Raw genomic sequence first — 25,714 nt, forward strand, 5'->3', positions numbered from 1 at the left:
GAAAAGGCGCTTGCTGTGCATTTAAAAGCAAGCCAAGAATAAACTGCGCGTTTTAACCACATCACTGCAGATTCCTGGAAACAAGGCCTGCCTTTATGCTCGGAGGGCTTCCCTGCTCTGCCAGTAACCACAAGGAAGAGCAACAGGAGCTTTGACTGTGAACCGCTGTTGAAGGCATACTGTCATGGACGAGCATGTACAATACCTCTCATTGTGCTCACCTAATCCTTAACAAGACAAGCCTTTGCCCACGCAGCTTAACAGCCATTTTTAATTCTGAGAAGGGGAAAAATAAGTATCTTCTGCTGAGCATCCCACCCAGAGCAAACACTGCAGCGTAAGACAAGTGTGGGCACTGTCCTAGACCTCCAAATTTCGCTGGCCACCAGTTAGCCAGCCTTCTGGGACAGGCAGCGTCCTTCCAGAGGGGTTTTTACTGGCATCTGGGCTGTGTTAAAAGCTGGAGAGAGAGGATGTTGTATAATCTTACGATTAAGATCCTGAGCTGGAATTCAGGAAGCTGGTGTTCAGTCCTGGCTCTGGTGAACATGGGCAAATTCTTAACCTCCAACCCCCGCTTTTCCATCCATTCAAAAGAAGCTAATAATACTTTTTTCTTATCTCTTTAGGGCAGGATGTGGCTCTAATTGTCTAGCACAATGTGGCACTGATCTTTCTACTGTAATAGTGAAGTTGCAAGAGAGCTTGTCTCAAGCTGCAGAGAGGCTTCTGGTGGTGGTGTGGGCTGTAGAAATGCTAATGCAAGACAGAGCAATCAACCACCTGATTGCCACTTCAGGATCATAGACAGAGGATGAGCAGGATCAGGTTGGATTCAGATTTCAGCTCTCCCCAGGTTTTCATGTTGGTATGGAGATGTCACCTATGTTACCACCTTCTCCATTGCTCCCACTTTCCAGGGAAATGGATATCCAACCAGAGGAAAAAATGAATCAAGTTCTAACACGGATTTCATAAAGGGGCCCTGATTTCATAAAGGCCCCCTCAGATGTATTTACTTTTCTATTTCTATGTGGGCATCCAAATGCCTTTGAAAGTTGCTTTGTCTAAGCCTATGAGCCCGTCTTCCACCTCAGCAAAATGGTGGTAACATTTACCTGCTGCAGAACTGCTGTGAGGACTGCAAAGCTCTTGGGCAAAGATTAGCCATACCTGAGATAGCTTCTGTGGAAGAGCTGTGACCTGGAAATTCATTCTGTGACAGAGATGTTCAAGTGTATCTCGTGCGAGAAGCAGCACAAATTTGTGTTCAGGTATGCTCAGCCAGCAAGATACCTTTTTGGCCCCCACTGGTGCAGTTTTCTCCAAACCTGTAAAAAATAAAATAAAAAAATGAAATACACAAAACCCAGAAATGTGACCTATTTGCACTCCCATCGTAGCTGCTTTCCTCCATCTGTGACAGTGCCTAGAGCTCGTCTGACAGCTGAAAAGCGGAGGTGCCAAGAGGCGGTATGTATTTTTAGGAAGACATTGCCTAAGTCTGCAGATGACCCTGTGCTCTCTGGTAATGGTCCTGACAGCGCTTGGAACTGCAGGCTGATCCCTGAGGCAATCTCCTTGATAAGCTTTGTGAGGGCTCTGTCATTTTGGCAGCCTGCTTTTGATTAGGTGCTTGCAGGCTGTTGCAGGTGAGGTATTGGAAAACATGTTTTTCCATGGCTTGTTCACTATGGCATTTAGCATTTGGCTGCGGGACTCTCGTGACAGGAAGCAGGTATGAAACGAGGAGGCACTGACCCCAACAAGCACCACGGGGGAAGATTGGTTCTTCGTTAGCGCAGTCTGGCTGGGATCAGTGCACGTGGGAAGACTTTAAGGCTTTACATCCCTTGCTGGCTGAAGCTTCACCCTGCCCACGTGGCACTGTGTTGGCAGGGGCTTTCTTTCTTTCTCAGCTTGGATAAAATGCCAGGTGGGATTTATCAGTCAGGTCTACCCCAATAGAGGGAAGTCCGGGACCTAAACCCTACACCCTGGGAGAAGTGAGGATCTGCTCCCCGCCGGTGTGGTGCTTTGCCGAGCTGGAGTGTGTCGTGTGCAGCGCGTTTTGCTGCATCAGAGCATCCTTACGCAATTTGACAGCTCTGGCAACCTCTGCTCCAGTGAGTGAGTCCCCGAGCTGAGTGGGCAGGAGCTCTGCCAGTCGAGCTTGTGGTGCGTTTGGAAAGCCATGTGGGCGAACTTGTATAGTACCTGCCCATCTTAAATGCCGTTCGGCAGAATGATGTTTGTTCCTCCCTCCCTTTTGTAAGAGATGAGGCAAAAGAAAACCCCTCCTGCATGACTTCTGTTTATTTTTTTATGATGATGAGGCTTGTCCAGTTTACAGGTTAAGCTTGTGAGGCCTGGGACGCTGCTTCCAGTTGTGCTGGGGCCGCTCCAAGCACGTAGCAACTTGGTGAATGATTCTCGTTGCAGGGACTTGAAGCTGGACAACGTGCTGCTGGACTACGAGGGGCACTGCAAGCTGGCAGATTTTGGAATGTGCAAAGAGGGCATTCACGATGGCATCACCACAGCCACCTTCTGCGGTACACCGGACTACATTGCTCCTGAGGTATAGGGAAGCTTTCTTTGGCTAAGCAAACTTGTTTTTGAGCAACTAGTGTGCTCTCTGGAGTCTTTAGCTACACCTTATTTGTCTGCTGGGTGCAAAGTTTTCTAGGCACCAAGATAAGCGTATATTTTTCTTAAGGAAAGGTGAGGTAAAAAGTGGAGCCACAGCTGTAAAAAAAATTGAGAAATAGACACACACAGATACTGTCCCAGTTTGATTTGACAGGAGATTGAATTCTCTCCCTCATTTCCCAGTTCTGTTTTCTACCTGCTCCCCTTCCCTGTCATTCACCAACCTCACTACAAAATTAATAAACACCTCTTTAAGAAACAGCTGTCCTCCAGGTGCTGCCAGATGATTTTTGTCTGTGGTTGGCATTTGTGCTTTCTTGCACACTCAGGCTCCTTCCCCCTCCCCAGCTGAAAGCGTTGCTGTTGGAGCCGTGTACACGTTTCCTTCCTGGGGCAGGGAAAAGGCAGTGTCAGCCCATGCACATGGCTGCTCCTCCACTTCTGAGGCTCAGCAGGATAGCTGAAAAGCCCCTTTTGCTCCCGATAAAACCTAGCCTAATTTTGAAGACATTGTTTCCAAGATGACCCAGTGAGCAGCCAAGTTAATTCAGCCCTTGCTTAATGGGTCTGTTGTACTTTAGCGTAGATCAGGGGGTTCCCAGGTTGAGGTCACAGAAATGTTCCTGGACATCCAGCCAGGCTTGCTAGCTCTTAGGACACAGCAAGATCTTCAGCACTGATGTTTCCAAACCTGTTTTCTTCCTCTGCTCAGTTTAAGAAGCTCCAGGGGTGCTATTTCATTCCCATCCCTTTTTCAGATTCTGCAAGAGATGCTGTATGGCCCCGATGTTGACTGGTGGGCCATGGGTGTGCTGCTGTACGAGATGCTGTGCGGCCACGCGCCCTTCGAGGCAGAGAATGAGGACGACCTCTTCGAGGCCATTCTGAACGACGAAGTTGTCTACCCGACGTGGCTCCAGCAGGACGCAGTGGCAATCCTCAAAGCGGTGAGTTCCCTCGGCCGCTTGTCTGCATCCTCTCCTGGCTTTTTTCAGCCTAAATCTAGCAAAAGAAAACAGGGCTGGGGGATGGGAGCTCAGAAATTGCAGTTTCCCTGACCCTGACCCTTTCTTATCTTGGAATGAAGGATAAACTGAAAAAAAAAATCCTGCCACACTTCAGTGTGTTTGCATAGTTATGTCCTTTATATGGTTCAGCAGCCAACTTGGCAGGCAGTGTGTGCATGTCTGCTTCTCTGGGCATTCCCTTGCTGGCTTAATGATTTACAGCATATGGTCATCTTCCAGAACAGAAGGAGCAGGTATACACGGTATTATCAGCAGTGGCTGTACGACAGGACAACGGGTAATGGTTTTAAACAACAAAAGGCTGGGTTTAGGTTAGATACAAGGAAGAAATTCTTCGCAAGGAGGGAGGTGAAGCCCTGGCGCAGGCTGCCCAGAGCAGCTGTGGCTGCCCCATCCCTGGAATTGTTCAAGGCCAGGCTGGATGGGGCTTTGGGCAGCCTGGGCTGGTGGGAGGGGTCCCTGCCCATGGCAGGGAGCTGAAACTAGATGGCCTTTAAGGTCCATTTCAACCCAAACCATCCTATGATTCTGCAGTTTTATGATTTCCATGTGACCAGAGTGTCAATGAAGTAAAGTCTTCCTGAAAATCCTTTGTTGGACTGCTGTCTACCTGCATGCAAAGATTTCTGATTTTTGTGTGTTTGGGGGGAAAAAAGAGGGGCTGTACAGCAAACAGTTTGAGAAGAGCTGTTGCTGGCTACACCTAGTCCTTGTTGTAGTCCTAGCATGTATTCCTGAATTTTCCCAGTCTCTCTCTTATCTTGTGCCTCGTATCTTTGCCTGTGACACGGGAATGAAACTTTCTAAGATTTCAGGCTGTGCATGTACAAACGCTGCCTAGCGTACTGGAACTCCCTGGCTTTGTCATGAATCAAAAGGTGATTCAACGATAAGGGTGTTAACCGAGGAGTCAGGGGACCTGACTTGGCTGTTCAGCTACTGACTACTTCCTGCTGATGATCACATCACCTAATACTTTTAAGCACTGTGAATATACATCCATTTAAGTCTTAATACCACTAAATTTTGTGTTAATAGAGGGCCAGAGAAATAGTTGGATAAGATAGCAATTCATAATAACGTGGAGAACTGACTCAAAGAAATGGGATAATGAATGATTTACAGGACCATTTAAAAGAGATGAGAGTTTGGTTTTGTCAGATCTTTAATCTAGTAGCCAGAAGTTGGAAGATTTCTCCTGAAAGCTTTCTGTCAGATAGTAAATCAGCAATTACATGCTGCAGCTGAAAATGCATCTCATAAACTTGACAGAAATCAACTGAGTGTAAAGTCCACTTCCTGAGGAGGCAAAGGGTTCTGTTCTGAAATCTCAGGACGTGCTCAGGAGGTATCGCTTGTCATGCTGAAGGCCCTCTTGGTCTATGGAAATGATCTACAACGGTTTAAAATAAAAAAATGAAGTTCTGACTCATTGCCTTTTCTGTCGTTGAATTGGTACTCTCGAATATGTGAGTCGATTCCTTTTCTGCGATGATTGGTAATAGTAGAGTAGATTTGTGGCAGGTGTCTTGTATAAAAGTGGTAGAATGGGGCCAGATAGATGCTCATCGTATCAGGAATTTCAGGGTATATTAAAATACTATTTGCATTTTAGCCTCTTAATGAAGAAATGCTTATTTTCCTCTTTCTGATTGGAACCTCGTAGAAGCAGCCAGCACAAACTTCATTCACACAAAGCTGCTCTAACCCATATTCAGACCCAAGCTTTCAACAGCAGATCTCTTCTGGGATTAGCAAACAACAGCATGAGGAGTGGCACTGGAGAAAGAGGGAGCTAAGGATTTAAATAGAGATTGACTGAGCGTCTCAAAAACTGCATAATTAACATAGCTACCGCTGGGTACTTACCTGCACAAGGTCTCTCCTGCCGCTCTGCTTGTCAGCTGTATCACATGTTGCTGGTGAAACCCAAATGAGAGCAAAACTGCCTCTTTGAAATTCACGTGTTGCTCAGGAGAAGCACTGCGCTTTCAGGAGATGACTGTAACTCCAGGGAGAAGGATGAAATTTAGAGCATTAACCAGGAGCCTTGTGGTTAACTGATGGGAGGAGAGAATTGAAATTTTTACTGCACCTTCAGTTCTTCAGTGTTTCCTTTCCCTGGGTGGCTGCTACCTGGAGGTGAATTTTGTGTCATGTTTTATAGCACTGGTGGTAGTTCACTGCAGCCTGAATTTCTGCAATGTCTCAGTGGCTGCTTTTGGGTTCAGACCTGCTAGCTAGAAGAGCTCCCTAATTCCTCCTCTTTCTCATGGTGTTTCAGAAGCATCAGAGCACGTTGACTTTAGCAGGAAGGAGAAGCGTGCTGTCGTGAGATTTTCTGGGCTCTAGATTGAAATGAAAAAAAATACATGCTTTAATTTCTTTTGAATGGTAATAAATGCAATCACTGCTGTGTACTATATTTGCAGTGTACTGATAGTATGTCAGTAGGACAGTATTTTTAGTAGTCAGTGTAACACGGAGTGGGGAACCCATTTTGTTCCCTTGTAGCTATTTTCACAGAAGATACTAGGTTTTCTAGCTGCTAAATAAGTTGATTTGCTTATCATTACTTCTGATGTTAATGTTATTTTTAGTAAATATAACATCATTGCTGTGTGAGCATCTTTGTTCACACTAATAATCACTACTGGGTTTATCTCAACAGAAAGTGAACTCGAACTCCCTGATTTACAGCTGTGACAGTGCTTTCTAGCCCACGATATTAAGAGCTCTGGGAAATCAGGGCACTCAACTGCTGCAGTGACAAAAATGATTATAAGTAATTACACGGCATGGGAAATCTATGGAAGACCAGGGAATTAAACCTGGGGTCTCTCATATTGCAGACCGAGGCCTTAATAGCCTCAATAATTGGATCATCCCCTCACTAAAAGTTCTGGCCTCTAACCTTGAACAGGACTAGTGAGAATTCACTTAGCACTTGAGTGACGCAAAACTCTGAAACTGAAATCAAATTCCCCAGCCAGGAAGAGGCAATTAGGTGTAGGTGCTAAGAGATTCTCTACAAGTGCACATAGCTAGGTTTAGAAAGCACTTGATCAGTTTGTGTTCACGAAGAGGTTCATTATAAACAAAGATAATAGTTTTTAGGACATGGTTCATGGATGCTGTTATTTTGTTTTGCTTTCGTTTACCATCACTGTGTGTCACCGATTTCCCCCCATGAGAAATCACCTGATTTCTGAAGATTGCATCCTGTTCGTCTTCGCCGTTTCCTGATAATCACCAAGATACGTCCGTAGGACCGCATTTAAATGGGTGGGTGTTCCTGATGTGGCTTTGAGCACCGCTACCAAGGAAAACAAAAATAAACTCAGTGCCCTTGGACCTCGTTTAGAATTCAAAGCAGAAAGATTTGTGCTCTAGAAGAAATTTTTACCTATTTCCCTTTTTATTTTTTTCTCCTTGGTATTTTCCCTCAAGTTCTGGAAGTAGGGCAGAGCTAAATCAGTGTAAATCAGCAGGATTTTGCTGGAGTCGATGCTCCCAGAGGAGGAAAGAAGGAAATCCCACTCATATACCCTACACCGCTGGAGTGTGTCACTGGGGAATCGGTGGAATGATGATGGTTCAAGTCAGGCAGAGCGGGCTCAAACTGAGCTCTCCTGGCTTCTTGCGTGAGCAAGTCTAACTGGGAATGGATTTCCTTGTGGGAGGAAAAAAATGCAAAAAAGGAAAATTACTGCTGAATGGATTCAGACCATTTCATCTCAATCCGAAAGTAATTTTTGCTTTCTTTCAAATAATTCTTTCAAATACTCTCTGCTATCAGCTGAGTAATCACCAGTGCCTGAGGATGAAGAGGCTGTGAAAGAGAAACTTCCTGAGCAAGCAGAGGCTTTCTGAGAGCAGAGATTGCTGCGCCATATCTTTTATGGTGAGAGTGCAGCCGGAGTTTGCTTTGTTCCGGTGTGTTGATTTTTTGAATTTGTGAATTGTCACTAGCAAAAAGTGCTTGAGCAAAGAGGATGGCTTTCCAGGCAGCTGGAGGCTTTGGGATTAAGCTGAGTCGTAAAATGAAATACAGTCCTCTTGTTTCCCATAAGCAGGGTGCATTGTATTTTGGCACAGGTTTCTCTTGCTTCGTGTATGACTTTCAAATGCAATCCAATCGCGCTGTCTTTGTAACAGTCGGGCTTGGTTGGAGGGGAGAATGAAGAGACATAAGGAGAATCAGGGCTCAAAAGCTAGTGGTGTAATGGGAAGGAAACTCTCAGGGAAAGCTGCAGGGCTTTTCCTTTCCAAGTCTGGTGTCAGGTGAGGAGAGAAGAACCAGGTCTATTGAGTCACTCCATGGACTGATCAACTGAATGGCCCAATGGTTGGCCCAAAGGCTTGGAGATCTGGATGAGGAGTTGCACCTCGGATGTTTTCATTCTCAGGGCCAGGTGACAGCAGGGGGTTAGAAAGCAGCATCTCCCTGGGGAGGTGTTAACATGGCTCTGCCTTCAGACCCTGGATTTCTGAACTCCTGGTGTAGCTGAGCCTAGTGAGGCTGAGGGTGTCTCTTGGCATTTGTGTGCCAACCTCCACTCATAATGTGAGCTCCGAAGCACTTCTGGTCTAGCTGAAATGCTCCTTCAAAAAGTGAAGCCTTGCATGTGGCTGGATATTTTGGGGACACGAATTAGATGAATGCCTGTTCACCCTCCAGCTGGCTAAACACAAGCATTTTGGAGAAGACTCTCTCAGAGTTAAGACTAGGCAAAAATGGTGATTCCCCTTCTGAGTGGCTTTCATATGAAAAATAAGGTAGGTGCAGAGGAAATTGGCTGTGGTTTTAGCAGCCTGCAGTCCCAGGCAGTGCAGGTGGAACAGCACAGGGTGGTACAGATGCTGGAGGATTAGTGCGAAGAGCGTAACTGTGTTAGAAGGAGGAGGAGGGATTGAAAGGTTAGGGAGCTCCATTGAGAGAACAAACATGACCCGTATTTCAGAGAAGAAATGATGTCAGCAATACAGTGAAAAGGATGCAAAAGAGAAACCTGAAGTTAATCTGTTATTCTAGAGAATAATAGCCTGGAAGTGAGGCTGAGTCAAAAGGCAAATGCTTTGGTTTTCTGAAGTCTCTGCTGCTTTGTGTTACTGGGTTCACTTCCCCCACGGCTCCTCTGGCGCCATCTGAACCCCGACAACACCGCTTAAGTCTAAACACCCACCCCATATTATGCTTTGCTCTTGCGGACTTAGTTAAAATCCCCTTGGTGTTGCCAGGCTAACACCAAGGGGCTGTAATGTCTGTGGGTTAGGGCTTCAAACTCGGTTGTGGTTAATAAGGATGTTCTGGGGGTCAGCTGAAGCCAGGTCCTGCTCTGACAGCCCAGGTTTTATGGACTCAGGCTTGGCTGTTGGAGCACAAGGGGATGGAGCTGGGATCTCCTGCCTGGCTTTTGTCAGCAGCTGGGAGGGAGCTTGTGTGGATCTCGGGAGCAGCAGGAGGGGGAATGGTTGAAAGTGCCACGCTTTAAATCCAACCACATGGTCTCCAGACAGCCTTGAAGCCTGATCTAGAAGTCGAAAAAGTCCTGCTCTAGAAGGAGAAGCCTTCTCCCATTCCTGTGAGCCCACGACACAGACCAAACCCAAGAAACTCAGTCTTTTCAGTTAGCTTTTTTGGCTTGCGTGTACAACTAGTACATACAGCAGCATTCAATACCAAGTGCTTGCTGGCAAGGCAGCTCATCCGCCTTTCCGAGGAGGCAGCACACACAGATTTTTCTGGAGAGCAAGAAAGAGCTCAGGAATGTCTCAGTGCAGATGGCGGCAAGTCACTTAATTCAGGGAGAGAGAGAGACTGGGGCCATTCCACAACAGCTCAGCCAATTTTCGTCTTGCTAATTAAAAAAGCCACTCAAAACTCTCTGCAGAAGTTTGTCATTCCTTGGCTGCCCAGAAGAGCAGGTATGGGGGCCACCTTAGGTCCCTCCATCCCTCCAGTAAGTGCCAGGGCAGGCAGGAGCCCACTGAGGGTTCCCACACCGTACTGCTGGTGGCGTGTGTCAGAGGTAGTGTGTTGTTCAGCAGCGATTTCTCTCTAGCTGGGGAGGGAGGAGGGAAGCATGCACATCTAACTGGAAATGTGGCCAAATTCTACCTTAAATCAAGAAGTTAAGTTAGAAGGCACTGGTAGTCGGTTGTAGGAGTGCTTTATGCTGTTTGGTTATTCATATGTAGAAAATATGTTAAATAACAGTAGGAAAAGTGGGAGTCTGGGAGCTCTTTACCTCTCCAGGTGGTAAGAGATGAGGAAAAACTAAATGTGAAGTGTACCCTCCTCTGACCTTTCTTCCAGTGAAAACGAGCAGTGTTTTCTGTTGTTCCTCAGGAATTAGGAGCGGTGGCTCGTAATGAGGGAGAAATATTATTTTTGTGTGTGTAGGAATTAAATCCAGGCATCTCTGGGGAGTGCAGATTGAGGGTGGCTATCTCCTACCGCTTCAAAGAAATTCCGAGGAACTTGCATTACTTGGTGAGGCCAGAGCACAGGGCAGCTCGGTTTGGTCGGACACAGGCTAATGGCTCCAACAGAGCCCTTGGAGACCCCGGCTGTGCTGTGTGAACTTACTGTAACAGGCTGAGAAGAAAGAAAACTGGAACGAAATTAAAAAAAAATATCCCCCAGGGCACTCCACCCAGGCCCAGCTGCAGAAAGCAAAGTGACGACTGAGCTGTGCCGTGGGAGGAATAAACTCCATGGCGAGGGGATGCCACCATGAGCGCATAAAATCTTGGTGAGCACCCCTTTTGTACATGAGAGCCTAAAATCTTGGTGAGATTCTTTTACACATGTGGTTTTCAGGAAGGCTTTCTGCTCGGTGCGTGCTTGCTGCTGAACCAGACTGGCCCCACGGCTGTGAGCAACTTGAAAACGTCATTAATGAGGCGAGAAGGGAGCTTTCACAGCAGAGAGACTTAGAGGCAGATTTTTAACGTGACCCAAGCAAGCAGCCTGCAGTGACAGAGGAGCGGAGGGAAGGGACTGCTTGCTTAGACACCTGAGTCCAGGAGAGATGCGCGTGGTCCAGGCTGCCTGCGGTACACAGCTGCTCGCCTCTGAAAGTCATCACGGAGGGTGAGGCCTTCTGGGCTGTTCTTTGGAGATGTTTCTTCTCTCCATGCACTGTCCTTGCTTGGGGTCCAACCCACCTGGCTACAGGGAGGTCAGAACCAGTCAGAGCTGTCATCGGCTCACGGCCACGGTAGGTGTCCGCATCCTCCCTGCGTGCTGCAGCAATCAACGTATGACTCAAGACACCTCGGCTCTGCTTTGCTTGGCGCATCCCAGCGCAGTACGTATGTGCTTCCTGCTGCCTTTCTGCCTCGCCTGTTCCCTCAGTCCTGGGCGGTCAGTTTGGCTGCTGTGTGAGCTCGACCAAACCCCTGTGTTTTTCCTCCCCAGTCCTGTCCTAAACGCTGACGAGGTGTGGAACAGGGCAGCCAGATGGTGATGGTGTAACGTTGCCTACGTTTCTCGTACGTCACTGCACGAGGCAGACGTCTCTGCTTTGCGCTTGCATCCCACAGACCTGGGCCAGGTTCTTTCTTTGAAACGGGCAGAAAAAGATAATCTGTTTCACGTGCAGTGCTGGACTAGCCAGAATGAACCTGGGTTTGAATGAACCAGATGCCGGGAGGATTTTTCTAGACGGAGATTAAAAGGAGAAGGAACAACACAATGGTGGACCCACTGAAATCAAAGAGGGAGCTAGATGAGCTCAGTGCTTTATTCTCGGAGCTGAGGAGCCAGCTAACAAAGGCAGATATTAAAAATGCCTTCAAATATGCCAATAAATTATTCTCCTTGGCATCTCTTCAGAGTTGGCAGTCTCCATAAATCCCCTTTCGCAGTTTGATCAAGCTTTGGCTGTCAGAGTCAGGCACATATTTGAATCTCTCTGTGAAACTCTACGTTGGATCTGTGTAAACATTTTTTCTTTGTTTTGTTTTTAAAAATGCTTTCATCTTGCATTTCCTGGTTGGCTCTGGAACCTGTGCAGCGAAAGCAGGACTCTGGAGCTGGTTGTTCCCCAAGCAGAAGGAATTCTGCAGTTCTAAATGATCTCTCACCTAAACCATTTCTGCCATAAACATGCAGCGTGGTTAAGTGACGAGGCTGAGCTCCACCACAGGTTGTCTGCATACCTCTTTTGCTCGAGCTTGCGTATGCATTTCTGCAGTGTGCTGTCTCTTGGTTTCTTAATTCTTGAAAAGCAAAGAGTTCTCCCCAGTGATTTCAATCTCTTCTGTTGATTGATCACACCTCTCTCTGATGTGTTCTCTTCCCCATAGTAATAGTCTCATGCCTCTGAATAATTCACTGTGAAAGAAAGCTAATACCATCCCCATGTAGCTTGCCAGAGCCAAATTCATCTTGAAGGTCTTTTACCTTTCCCTTTCCAATAGGCTGAAATTAGCTTCTTGTTTAAGCCCAGAGCATGCAGGCTCAGATTTGCTTCACAACAAAAGCTCCTCACCCTGCCTATTGTAGTGTCAATTATGATTCATCCTTCTCTTTCCTGCCAGAGAATTGAAAAAAAAAAAAAAAAAAAAAAGTGAAGCAGCATTCATTGTGTCAACCTTTTTTTTTTTTTTCCTTTTCTTTTTCTGCTTGCTCTTAAGTGCTTGGGAAGAAGCAATTCCTGCGGCCGAGCCCAAGACCTGTGGCCTGGGCTCACTTCTCTGCTCTGCCCCAGATAAACACTGTGATTATAGACCCTCCGGGGTATTCTGGTGGAGTTCATTAAAACCTAATCTTGGGGGAAGGCCCGAGAATTCCCTTGAGAACCTGGCTCTGGCCTGGCCATGAGAATAATCCTTCCTCCCTTGCAGCCGGGACCATCTCTGGCTGCCCAGCCCCAGAGGAGCGAGCCAGTGCGTCTAACTGGGAGGTCTCAGCGCCTCGGTAGGAGCCATAAATCTCCGACTGGCCGAGCTATTCAGGGCTGGAGGTCTTTCTCGTCCACTCGTCCTTCCAGCTTTGACCTTTCTGACCTGCTGCGTCTTTTCAGGAACTTTAAAATTAAAAGAATTGAAATGTAACCAAGACCATGGAAAAGCTTCTTTGAAGTATTTTCCTGTGATTTTTTTTTTCCTGATTGGCCTTCACAGGTTTGTCTGGGGGCACTTTAGTCCCCTTTGTACTTGACCCTATGTAAATAGGCCACCCAGGGCTGTGTGATAAATGCCTGGTTCCTCTTGACAAGACTATCAGAAAAGGATTAATTGTTTTCCCGGGCAACCCTAGGGAGGTTTTACCACTGGTTAAAAAGCGAGTGGGATCATGCCCCCACTCCGTTAATAAGTGTGCTGCTCATTCCCTCTGTGCGTTTGTGTTACCCTGATTGATGTATTGATTTAGTAATCGACCTGCGTATCCCCATGCTGTATCTATAATCCGAGCGGGGTGATTTAAAACCAGCAGCCTGCTTTTGACTCTCTGAGCAGCCCCTGCAGCAGGTGACCCACGTGGGAGCTGGGTTTTACTGCTCAGTTCTGAAAACACAGATTTCTGGGGGGACATCTTGACCGAAACCTATGTTAAATAATCCACGGATCTAATGACTAAAGTTAATTTCTGTTTGTTATATATTAGAGGAGTACCAAAGGCAGAAGTGTCTAAAATCACCGGCTGCCCTCAGGGGCCAGTATAAAGCTCCTGTGCTTGGTGTTTGTGTACTTGTGACCTTTTTATTCTGCGATAGTGGGGATGAGTTAAATCGGGTGGGAGAAGGCAAGGAAACAGGTAGATTTTTTGGTTTGGAAGTTTGTAGCTATTCAAACACCATTTAATTTCCATATTTTAGGCCAAGTTCTCTCCTGGTGATAGTCAGTGAAGTTGCACCTCCGGGCAGTTTGGGGGCGGATGTGCCTGTCCCACACGTGAGGGGCTCCGTCCACGTGGTTTATTTTGCTAGTCTCTCGCTCGGCACTGTTTGCAGTGCAGTTAATCCTCCTTGTTCCCTTGAGCTTTGACTCGGCCGCATCGAGCAGCCCTTTCTGCACCGGGAGGGAGCAAGAGCAAATTTCTCTGCTTAATATCCACTGCGCTGACATTTTGTCCTTCGTGCCTGCGGCTGGCACATTTAGCACGTGACTGCTGTCATGCTTAGTGTCACAGGATGGCTGAGGTTGGGAGGGGCCTCTGGAGGTCTTCTGGCTTTTAGGAGCAGGGCTGACGACTGGTTCTAACCTCCCTTCCTATTCCTATATTATTTGGAAGGGGAAATAACTGAGAATTCATGCTCTGTCTCCCTCCGCCCGTATTGCTTTCAGGGCAGTCCTGTACTCTGAGTCCTGGCACTGCGCTCACCGGGCCTTTTCTGCACTGAAGGATTTCTGTAGCTAGGAGCCTGATGTGGAGGAAGAGGTGCCACACGCACACGTGGGTCCTATCCTGGCTCAGCACCACGATGAATTGCACTGGTACAAGCCATGGCTTTTAGCAATCAGTCCCGCCGCCTGCAGGGTGGAAAGCCAAAATGCCGTGTGGTCTCTAGCGGCTGCAGTCGGGGCAAATGCAAAACAGAGGCAGCATCCGGGAGACCACAGTGACCCCAGGCCCTGATCTCAGCAGCACAGTTCTCGCTGCAGGTCGTGGGACTCAGGCTCCCCATGCCTGCCTCACACCCACAGCCAGATCGCTGCAGTCTAAGTTGCCAGGCCCTGAGCTGCCCTAAGAACAAGCAGGTCCCTGCGAGAGCTCTCATCTCACCCTGCTCACTTCATGGGACAGCCCTCAGTGAGCTCAGGCTGTGCTGCTGGAGCAGGCACAGGTCCCAGAGCTGCTCCGTGGCCAGGTGCCGGTGCCCTCGGTCCCCGTAACCTGCTCGTGTGTCCGAGCCCTGGGCTTCTCTTGCATGACAAGCTAGCCACGCGAGCGTCGCCCTGGTACAGTGGTGATGGAGAGCGGTGGGAGCCTTGCCCAGGAGACCAAAATGAAAAACTGACTCAAAAAAGCAGCTTTTTATTAAAAAAAAAAATTTAAAAAATGCTATGCTAAAGCCTCCTGGCTTCCAATCATTACAAATAATACAGACGTTAACAACCAGAGCCATACATCCATCTTCTCTTTGTTAGGGCTGGATGAGGGCTAACGAAAGCCGGGCCTGTGGGTTTGTTTGCCTTACGTAATGGGCGACCGAACTGTTGTCAGCAACTGCAGCATTCAGCTGAGAGAATCATGGAGGGAAGCCTTAATTAGAGTAATTGCTCTATTTATATAACGATTCCCTTTTGTCTGAGATCAAATGGATCTTTGAGAAATCTTATTTCCTTTCGAGTTAATTTCTGCCCTGTTCGTTTAGCTCATGAATCTTAATGAAAGGTGAGCATGTCGGGTATCTCCTGATCTCCCCACTCCTCCTCGTTACTAGAGGGGAGGCTGTGGGGCGTTAATCTCCCGCGTGCTGCTTTTCACCTTGGTAGCAACACCAGAAACACCACCAGGCAGGAAAAGTTAATGCCATGAGCTGGGAAGTCTTGCTTTGTTTTAGCAGTTAGGGGCTGATGATTGCACAGCCCCGAACAGGGACCCTTAGAGGCAAGTGGAATTTGTGATGGAGAGGAGGTGGGACCGAGGGTTTGCTGTCAGATCTGTGGCACGCTGCCTAGGGCTCAGCAAAGTGATGAGTTTCTCTGCTCCTCTCCTCCCTGTCTGCAGGACGGGGATGTTCTCCGTCTCTGCTGTGGGCTTGCATTTGAAAGATGAGCTGCTCGGGGGCACGTGCTTTCTCTTAGGAGGTAAATACAGCCTGTCCGGTGCAGCTGGGTCCTGGGGGAGCTGGCACATCTGTGACTTTCTTTAGTACAAGAACGTTTTCCTCCTCTTTCAGATGGCTGATGATGTGCAGGGTGGGGTTGTATTCCTCTCCTGAAGTGCACTTCTTCTGGGAAGGGGTCTGGATTTGTTTGTGTCTTCCTAAAACATGCTGTAACTTCATGTAGTCTATTTGATGTAATATTACTGATGACATGAATTATCCCGATGCAAATCGCACGCAAGTGAGTCACATAAAAACCTATCGGGATTCCAGTATTGAGAAAGGCAACCCGTAAATTCACGGAAATCAGTGCCTGCAGACATTACCTGTCTGCAAACATCCCTTCACCGCCCTCCAAGCCATTCGACTTGTCACCTGCCCTGCCTCGTGACACAGAAGTGGCAGCGCTGCACACGAGCAACCCTGGGGAAGCCCAGCACAGCCTTGCCCCACGGCTGAGAGCCCTGGAGCATTCCCCAGCGGGGTCCAGGGCACGCAGCAGCCCGGGGGCAGGATTGGTGCGGGGGTCCCCACACCCCCGTGGCAGTGACATCCATCCTGCCCTCCCTCACCTGCTGGCGGGCTGAGCTCCCAGGGCTGACGCAGATTTTCCCCCGTGCTTGGCGCTGCTTTTTCTGCATTTTTTCCTTGTAACTTCACGGGCCGTCCGTGGACTGATCTCCACCTCTTTAATTTCTTGTCGTGGCTTGCTGCGTTTTCTTTCAGTAAATGTTTTCAAACGATTTCATGAAGTCATGGGTTTTTGGCTCGTTCCAGCTGCTGCTTTTGGCCGTGGTGTTGCTGAGAGGGTTAGCTGAGGTCAGCAAGAGCCTCGCTCCAGTCTGCTCAGCAGCCTGGCAAAGCCCAAAGGGGCTCTTGGATGCCCCAAGGGGCTTTTTTGCACGAGGAATGGGATAATTCCCCATGGCTGGATGTGTTCACATGCAGGGCTGGATGGCCTGGTTCAGGCTGAAGACCAATAGGCTTGCTATTGGTTTCGCCGGGAGGCATTTTGGATTTGGGCGATTATGTGTTTCCTTTTGCTCAGGAACGTCTCTGGTTTGCTTTGTTGGTATTACAGTTGGATTTTTTTCTCTGTTTCTTCACGGGGCTCTGCGTGCCGGAGGCTAAGATTCATTCTGGATTTCAGATTACCATGCCAAATTAGAGATAATAAACATTACAAGGTGACATTTTGCCATGAAAAACTTTTTGCAGACCTCTTTCGCCACCTGCAAAAAACACTGGAGAGTTGTACTTGGAAGGACACTTGGGACTATCCAACCTGAGCCTAATTGTGAAGCAAGAGTCGAACTCTGGCCTTTCTGGGCTCAACACTTTGTAAGGCTTTTTCAGCTCCAGAGCTTGGCTATTTCTGAATGCAGCGGAAGGGATCAGGTGAAAGATGAGCTGCATTTCCGAAAACCTTCCCCCTGCATAGCCAGCCCATGGGCACGGGGCAGTGTCTGTGCTCTGGGCACACAGCTGCACCTATCCTGCTGCTGGTTGCTTCGGAGGTGCTGCTTTCATGGGCAGAGCCACGGGTATGGGCTCCAGCTGAACGTGTGCCTGGCAGCTGGGGAAGGTGCTGTGTGTTCAGGTACCCATCCCATCAGTCGGCTCGCTGTTTTCGGAGGCGAGGATTAAGTCAGAGGGGGTTTGTGGCAGCCCAGCACCACTCTCAGCAGCCAGCCGGGAGGACGTGTTCCAGCAGCGGGCGAATGTGAAGCATTCACCCTCCTCCTGCCTCCTTTGTGCACCTAACCTGGAGCAGAGGGTGCCTGGGTTGCCCTTTGCCGGGCGTCAGCTGAGGTTTCTCGCCACGCAGGTCGGGCGCACAAACCAGAGCTAGCTGCTGGACTCCGAGCAGTCATTTTGTTTTGACTGTTGGGTTTTGTTTTCTCAGAGCCCAAAACAGCCCAGCTGAAGGCACAGCCCTTGGCTAATCCTCATTGTCCTAACAAAAAGAGTGTTTTAAGCAGCAAGGAATGCATTTACCTTGGCTCTCCGGTTGTTGCAGCGGGTGCCTTTGCTTGGTGCAATTTTGGCATCGTGTTGAGTAAAGCAAGCAAACAGGAACGTAAACACACTTTTATATCCCAGGGCACTGAACTGGTCTGGGAGTGGGCAGTCCAGTTTGGTTTTTGGTCTTATATGGCTGAGCATGAATGGGAACCCAAGCAAAGCACGTTACCAGCCCTCTCCAGAGATTAATTTCTTTTATGTTTTCCCCACACACATTTAGCAGAAGCTTCCTGGTGAAATGGAGGAGGCGGTAGGTCAAGAGCCAGGAGACATGGGACTTATTCCCAGCTCTCCTTCTCTCCTTTTTGTCTTCTCTTTTTGGACTGTTTTGGTCTTTACCACTCCCAGCACCAGCGAGCTCTGATCTTGTATGAGCTTTCTAGATGTTCCAGCAATGCAAATCACAGCTAGTGAGGCGCAGATATCCATCTGTGGGGACAAAGAAGCTGCGCAGGGAATTTCTAGACAGAAAAAGGGGTTTAACAGGAGATTTCTGGCCTGTTTTGCAAACCAAAGAAGTTTAGGTAAAGACTTGCAAAGGCTTGCCTGGACCAGGTCTCTGAGAAATTTTGGCTTGACCCATTTCTGGTTTGGAAACCAAAATGTTGTCTGGTGCTCAGAATCACACAGAAATTTTGGGCCAGAGTTTCTTGGGAAAAAAAAATTGTGTTTGGTTTCTGCTGGCAGGAAGGGACAAAAGCAGGTTGAAAGGGCCAGGGGGAAACACAAGTTGTACTTGTACTTGGCCTGCCTGACCTTGGAAAAATACTGCATAACTGAGGAGTTCAGGGAGAGCATGGGAAGGCCCCAGCCGAGGAGAGCCCTGCTGGCTTTGCTCCTGTCCTGGGTGCACTCAGCAGCCCTTTCCGCTGATGGTTTTGGGTGGGATGGTGGAAAACAGCTGTCCTGTAGGGAGTCCTGGGGCAGTACGTGTCCTCAGAGGGGTCAGGAGGGAGGTCAGGTTGGAGCTGGGGTTTTGTGCTCATGTCAGCAGAGTCTGGGCTCCTGCGGCGTCCCTGAGCTGCAGATACCCTGCAGATATCCCATCCGTTCGGGTTCTGAAGCCCCCTCTGGACAGGAGCATCGGGGAGACATCTAAAACAAATCCATGGGTCTTCTTTCTTCTCCCTGTCACCTCTCTAGGTAGGGAATGCCTACACCTTTTATCCACATGTCCTAGGAGAATTTGTACCTGCTGAGAAGCTCCTGTGCTCAGAACGATGTTCGTCTCTTCCTGCACCTCCCCTTCTTTTCGCTTCCCCACGGCAGAGATGCAGCAGACTTGGTCATTCCCGAAACAGTGACCGATTGTCTGGTTTGGCTGGTTCGGCTGTTTGCTAAACATAATGCTCTTTCATCTTCAAGGAAATCGTCTGGACACCTCCACCAGAGTGAAGCTTGCTTTATGCTGCCGTTTCAATAGGCAAATACAAGTGGCTATTTTCCCGGTTTAAACATAGCCTGATTTCTCTAATGAATTAGAAATACTCGAGGGGAAGGAAAAGATTGCATTTTACTGAAGTTTTAAGAACTATAACCCTAAATTAACAAGCACACGAGCTCGTTTCCTGCCTTGGGAAAGGATTCCCCTCCTCCCCCACTATTTCTTTCCCCTTACAAAATACCTGTAGCGCTCACACTTCATCACTCTTGTCAGGATCTAAAGGGCACCCGCCACGGCCCTCTGCGCTGTGTGCATGGTCAATGGCTTTTCTCATGGCTCCCTGGCAAATCGGGGCACTTTGGCTGGAGTTTGAGATCTCTTTTCACTAGTAGCAGAGTAAAAAACGTTGCAAAAGGAAACCCTCTTTTGGAGTTTCGCCATGGAGAGGAGGGGATGGTCACCTGTAAGCATTAATCTATCTGCTCAGAGTTTTGGGAGCTGTGAAAGCCAGCGCCTTGCTCATTTTCCTCGGTTTCCTAAGATGACAGGAAGGAAAGCGTAGGCTCCTGGCTGCACTTCAGCAAGCTGAGGTTTAGGAAAAAGACACAGCTCGGGACTGACTCCAGTCCAAAGCCTGGGTGGCTGGCGAGCAGCATTTGAGAGCGAGTTTGTATCCCTGAGAAATTAATATGTAAATAAATAACCTCCCAAAACACTGTGCAACATCTATAATGTTGCAAACGATGCACTTTGACTTTCTTTTCTTGTTGTGGTAACCAAGGATTTGACTGAAATAGAAGGGATCAGGGAGAAATACGCCCAAACTGCTTCCTGTAGAGAGTGAGTCAAGGTCTTTGCACACAGTTCCAGTACAATGAAATCGAGAAGTCTGGCCAGCGACTGGGTTCAACAGGAAAGCTGAGGACAAGCTTTTGTGCGACTGCTAATGGGTCCTTCTCCCGTGGCCCTGCCGGACGGGAGGAAACAAACAGCCCTTTTTGTTTTGCAGTTCATGACGAAGAACCCCAGCATGCGGCTGGGCAGCCCGGCGCTGGGCGGCGAGAGCGCGATTCTGCGGCACCCCTACTTCAAAGAGCTGGACTGGGACCTGCTGAACCAGCGCCAGATGGAGCCACCGTTCAGGCCCCGAATTGTACGTGAGAGGGAGGGGTGGGGGAAAGGGTCTTATTATCTTTTTCTCTTCTGGGTGTTTTGAGCACGTTTATTGCTGCGAGACCCAGAAGGAGGAAGGGTAACCTTGACATGAAAGCCCTGGTCTGGGACCCAGGAGGTGAAGTCTATGGTCTTGGCTTGGCCGCTGGTTGGCCACAAGATGTACAGGTCGCTTTTCCCTTCCATGCTGGATTTTCAAAGCCAGCTCAATGCCAAAAGATGCAGGTTTATAAGAGCAGGCGCAGCAGATCAGGCCCTTTGCCTTGCCCAAATATAAGACAGGGTAAGTAATCCTCGTTCTGCCCACTCCACCTGCCTCTTCGGGTCTGGGCTGCCTCGCTTTTGTCTCTCTATACACATCGCCTCTGTTTTTGTCTCTCTGTGCACAGCACCCAGCAGAGTGCTCCCTGCTCAGGCCACTATCAGGTGAGTGGTTCACATGGCAAACAGGCTGCAGAGGACACAGGGCTGCCCCTTTTCCCAGTGCCACACAGCCCAAGGGATGTTCCACGATAAGAGATGTTGCTCCCTGTGGAGAGACTTTCCAGGGTCGTCTCTGTGGCCTCCCTGCCTTTGAAATTCTCGGTTGGGGTGGCCATGTCCCATGATGTGGTCACACTGCTAACTCTTAGTGGCAGTGCTCAGTCCTGCTCCATGGAGATCCCTGGGTGTGGGACCAGGCATCCAGGGGAACTGCAGCAGCACGAGGTCAGGCTCTGGAGTTGCTTCTTGACCTGAATGAAAGGCTAAGGAAGCCTCCTCAGTCCATCCGTGAGCTGGGCAGAATCTGGAAACGTTAGACTTCAGCGTCAATAAAAGATCTTGTTCTGGATGCAGGAAAAACACATGCCTTGTCAAAATGTGCCACGAACTCCGTTTGTTTGTGTGCACTGTAAACAGTTCCACTTTGTATGGTGCAGCGAGGAATCCAGCACCTGGAGGCAAGCCATTTGTCTTCCTGTGACCTAGTAATTCATTATTGTGCAAGTTTAATGACTCACACATAGAGGAGTGTACCCCCCTCCCCCCCAGCAAACCCAGCTGAGACGCTCTGCAGATAAGGAAGGGCTGTGTGGAGTCAGCTAATTGGAAACACTGCTGATAACCACTTTGAATGGCTGGGTCTGTGCTGACACTTGAGGAAGGGAGTTGATTTATGTGCCCTGCCCTGCCATGTCGGGGTAAGCAACCTTTCAGAGGTAGTATCAGTTAAATCAGAGAGGGGTTTGCCTGTCAAAAGCCTGCAGAGGCTCTAAAAGACTTTATACTGTACGAGGCTCTGTGGGGCAACTCAGCTGCTCCCAGTCCAACCCCAGAAAAAACTCTCAGTAAGGTTTGCCTGGGTTATGGAGGCAATGTTTCATTGCACTCAAGACCAGAGTAAAGATGCAGAGAGAGTGTCAGGCAGATGATACATACTTCTGATATCTCTTCCCTTTGTCTTTTCCATTTGACAGAAATCCAAAGATGACGTGAGCAACTTCGATCCAGATTTTATAAAAGAGGAGCCCATTCTGACCCCCATTGAAGAAGGAATTCTTCCGATGATAAACCAAGATGAATTTAGAAACTTTTCATTCACAAGCTCGGAATTGCAGCAATAGCTACGGCTCTGAGGAAGAGCTGCTCAGAGGACTGGCGGGAAATGCAATGAAAACCAGGTTTACCAGAAATTTCAGTTACCAGAAGTAACAGTGCACTGACTTTACATGATACGGCAGCACCACTGTCAACATTACCTTAATGTGAAATTGAAACCTTCCTGTGTTTGTAGGTTTATTCAGCTCTTTGATCAAATATTGACAGGGGTGGAACAAACGTGATACTGTAAATAGCTGATGCAGACGGAGAATTGAATACTGAGCTAGTTGGCTCAGCCTGAATGTCATCGCTTGCAGCCTGCAGTGGATTTGAGGAGTCGGCGTGAGCACAAATCAAGCGTCTTGCAGCTCTGAGCCAAATGGACTTGTAATAATTCTGATTGTTTGCAAGGCTGTTTCGTGGAGTCCCAGCACTGTCCAGCGTTTCAGAGCCATGAAGCAGAATCCCATGGCCTGGCCGAACCAGATGTTCCTACTGACTTTACCTGTTTCTGAAGTATTTATTTCTTTCTGAAGGACAAATGGCTCTCTTTGCCGCTGTTTGGGTTTCTATGTGAAATATTTCATTGTGCTGACTAGCAGAAGGAAAAAAACAAGTGCCCTGTGCCCCACACAGATTCTTCCAAATCAAAGGGAAGTCATGTGCTCGTAGTGTTTTACTGTTTGTGCGATATGAAAAGTTCTAGTGTTTGCATTCTGTGAAATGCCTTTTTACATCATGCATCTTCAATGCTCCTTTCTTTGCATCCCAGCTGTTTTCAACTATAATGTAACTAGTAAAACTTTACTGTTTATTTACGCCCGTTCTATTTAATTATGCTATACAGAGCCCCTTTTGTGGGTTTAGTGCCTCATTAAAATTTTGATCCAAAGTGGTAGTGCTTAATTTATTTGTAGCATTATCGTGATGGGAGCTGCAGAGCTGGCGATCTCCTTGAAAGCAAAGTTGTTGACCAATAGGTAACACAAAAGGACAACTTTCTCCCATGAGAAGGATAAGGCTTATCTAAGAAACGAGGTGACTCGGTTTGGTTTAGATTTAAGGGCTTATTACTCACAGGGAACTTCTTATCAGTTGCAGCCTCAAGCCTCTGCCAGGCAGACTGAGGCAATTTTTTAGTGCAGTTTGTAGAAATCAGACAAAAATCAGACTAGGAGATAGTTCTGTGATTTCTGTGCTCTTCTGGAAGTTGAGTGATTTTTCTGTAGCTCCATGGCACAGCTTTGTGTTCCATGCTAGGCTTGAAGCTGTTATGTCAGGATTATAACCTCTTTCTTGAGCTGGTATGAATTGCTGGAGAAGGATTTAAAACCTCTTGCAAAAGAGTTTTTACTTTTACTTTACTTTTACCTTTTACTTCCCTAAACCATTTGCTGAAGTGTTTGAGAGGTGGGGCACAGGTTCAGTTACCCTTGGACACTTCTTGCCTTTGTGCTTGTGTATTGTACCAAATCTCCCTCTTTATTTCCTGCGTCTCTTCTTTCATCTAAGCATGGCTTCATCCTCTGGTCTGTTCCATTCCATGGACATCTTCTCGCCACATCACATCCAGCCAGCCTCTCATGCCTTTGCTGATCCCTGGATACCCAGCCTCTTCAAAGTGGGGCAAGAGAGGAGGAAGGACAGGATGTATGCGTGAGAAGGAGCAGTGGATATCCGGAAAAACGATCCAAGAATCAGCTGCACAGGCTAGCTTGAGTCGCTTTCTCATATAGGAAGAAACAGCACAGGGATGAGTGCATTTATGTGAAGGGGCCACTGTGCCATCATATTCACGTGGACATTAAGCATAGCGTTCACCTGTTTGGTGCAGACGTGGCCCTAAGGCAACTCCTCCTGCAGTATCTCAGCGTTACTGACTGCAGCAGTGCTTCCTCAGCAGGGCTAAGTGCGGTGAACCTGCCCACCAGGAGTGGGAGCACCAAAACTTGTGTAAGCAACTTGCTGTGAATTTTGCGATGATGGCTTTTTGAGTCTCTTATTATCAAGGATTATGAATGACCTCTCCTTCCCTGGAGAAGTCAGTGTCACTGCAGGAGACTCATAACTGATAGGCCTTTTTGGCAACATGTTGGTACCATCCCAGGCGTTCATTGGTTGTGTTATTCCTTGGGGCTCTGGAGACGTTCTGAAATGAAGCCTTCCCCTCCTGGAGAAGCTAGTGCCGTAGTGTTGCCTTCAGCATCAAAACAGATTCTGTCTCCATGGCCCCAGGGACCAAGTAGCTCTGCTTATACCACTGAGAGCATGAAGCATGTGGAAGACTCACCTCTGGAGACTTGTAGTGGTGTAGCAGGTCTGTTACCCACCAATCCACGTCCTGAATGCTCGGGGAATGGAAACCAAAACACTTTTGTAGGTGCACCATAATGATTTTTCTGAACTGTAAATCAGAAAGCTTGTAGATAACTGGGATATATAAAATGGTGTCTGAGGCCCTCACACAGAGCTGGAAGAGCTCCTGCTCTGGCCAGCCAGTGCCTGCTTTGTCCCAGAGGTTTTTGACTTGATGGGGCAAGAATCAAACATCAAAGGGAGATTCTTCCCCAGCTTCACTTCTCTTGATTTCAAGTGCTGTCAGGGTCACACCACCCTTGTTGAACAATGCGTGCAGATCCGTGTTGGGACTAGACGCCTAATATTCTGCTATAATGTCCTGGATTTTCACAATTTCACCTAGATGTTGCTTCATAATTCAGGGCAGCTCTTCCCCCCCATTGCCTGCCTGGAACTTACATGTCTACGTAATGACTTCAGCCACTCGAGTCAGCAGATCTTGAGTCAGCCACATCTGGCTGAGATCCCTGAACTCTGCCATACTTTTACGAGGAGCTGCCATCTCGATTGTGTTCCCTCCAGACTCTGTCGGCAACATGGATTAAGATCAGCTCATTAAAAAGTATCCGTGCAATGGCGTTGCTTTTGAAAAACCTGAATTAGTTTTTACACTGCCACTGAATATGTAAAGAAATGTTGATTTTCAAAACAAAGCAGGAACACACACAAAAAAAGAACTTCTCCATGAGCTAGCCTGACAGCTCTTCTGGCTTCATTGTTTGCCTAAGTGGATGCAAGATGGTTTTAGTCTATTAATTTGGTTTTGGCTTTAGGAGTATATTAAGCTGGCAGCCACAGGTTTGTAAGGTTTAAAGCATAAAATGCTTGTATTTGCTCCAGTGTGAAAACTGGCAATAGAGCAAATTGTAATTAGTTCCCATTGCACTGCTTTTAGTGCTTGCATGAAAAGGGAAGGTCCCTTTGATGTCTCTAAATTTGTGTTCTGTGCAATCCTTTCATTTTCAAAGAGGTTCATGAAATTTAGCTATAAAATTCAATGGCCTACGTCTCATTCAAGGCCTTTGAAAGTTGAGGGTAAGAAGCAGATGGTCTAGAATGAATAGATTAAAATCATCTTGCATCTACTCAGGCTGACTGTGCTGCCAAAGACATCATTTTTAATACCACTGCTTGATAGGCAATGGAAAAAAAAAAATCTCACTAGACTCCAAGTGCCTCGGGGATTTTAATGTATTTGATGCAATTCTAACCGCTGGGTAAAGATGCTTTGAATGCATTCCCAAGGACTGGCACAGGTTCCTTGCTCCTTGTGAAGTCCTAAATGGTTTGCAACAGTATTTTCTCTTGAAGCTGTGCGCTCCCCCTGCAGAAGTTGCTGTTTCCCCTGCTGGATAGGAAAGAGGCTCCAGTGGCTGTGGTATGAAGCCTTGGTTAGCAAAGCCCAGAGCCAGGAGAAATGAAAGGGAAAATGTGTCTGGGATCATCCGCTCTTTCCCAGCCAGAAGGAAAAGAGCTGTTCCCTGCTGCGTGCTCTGCTGGATTGTTCAGCTGTTCAAGTGGGTAGTCACGGGACTTCTGCTCTTCCCCAGGGAGAGCGTTTCACAGCTTTTACAACTCTTGCTGTTAGTTAAATTTCCTGATATTTGGAAATGACGTGAATGAGATAAAAATCTGTCTTATCATGCCATTAGGATTCTCATTGGAAGCTGCAAGTCAGGGTTTGTATTACTAAATATATACAGGGCTGCCAAACCCCAGCATTCAAA

The 25,714-nt window shown here is 47.8% G+C and overlaps 1 protein-coding gene across 3 annotated transcripts in view; it reads left to right on the forward strand.

The window, feature by feature from the left end:
* PRKCH (protein kinase C eta) overlaps window positions 1-22,521 on the forward strand; it is a 116,560-nt gene extending 94,039 nt beyond the window's left edge. For 2 of the 3 annotated variants that reach the window (XM_040560568.1, XM_040560569.1), the window contains exons 11-14: window positions 2,443-2,581; window positions 3,411-3,599; window positions 19,885-20,028; window positions 21,506-22,521. In XM_040560568.1, coding sequence (XP_040416502.1) covers window positions 2,443-2,581; window positions 3,411-3,599; window positions 19,885-20,028; window positions 21,506-21,652 — 619 coding nt within the window. In that variant the 3' untranslated portion in view covers window positions 21,653-22,521. Of the gene's footprint in view, window positions 1-2,442; window positions 2,582-3,410; window positions 3,600-19,884; window positions 20,332-20,437; window positions 20,470-21,505 lie in introns of those variants that run through there. The other variant, XR_005820784.1, reaches the window with a different exon arrangement.
* Window positions 22,522-25,714: the final 3,193 nt, after the last annotated feature.

This window comes from Cygnus olor, chromosome 5, assembly GCF_009769625.2.
Source record: "Cygnus olor isolate bCygOlo1 chromosome 5, bCygOlo1.pri.v2, whole genome shotgun sequence".
In the NCBI taxonomy this organism is placed as follows: Eukaryota; Metazoa; Chordata; class Aves; order Anseriformes; family Anatidae; genus Cygnus; species Cygnus olor.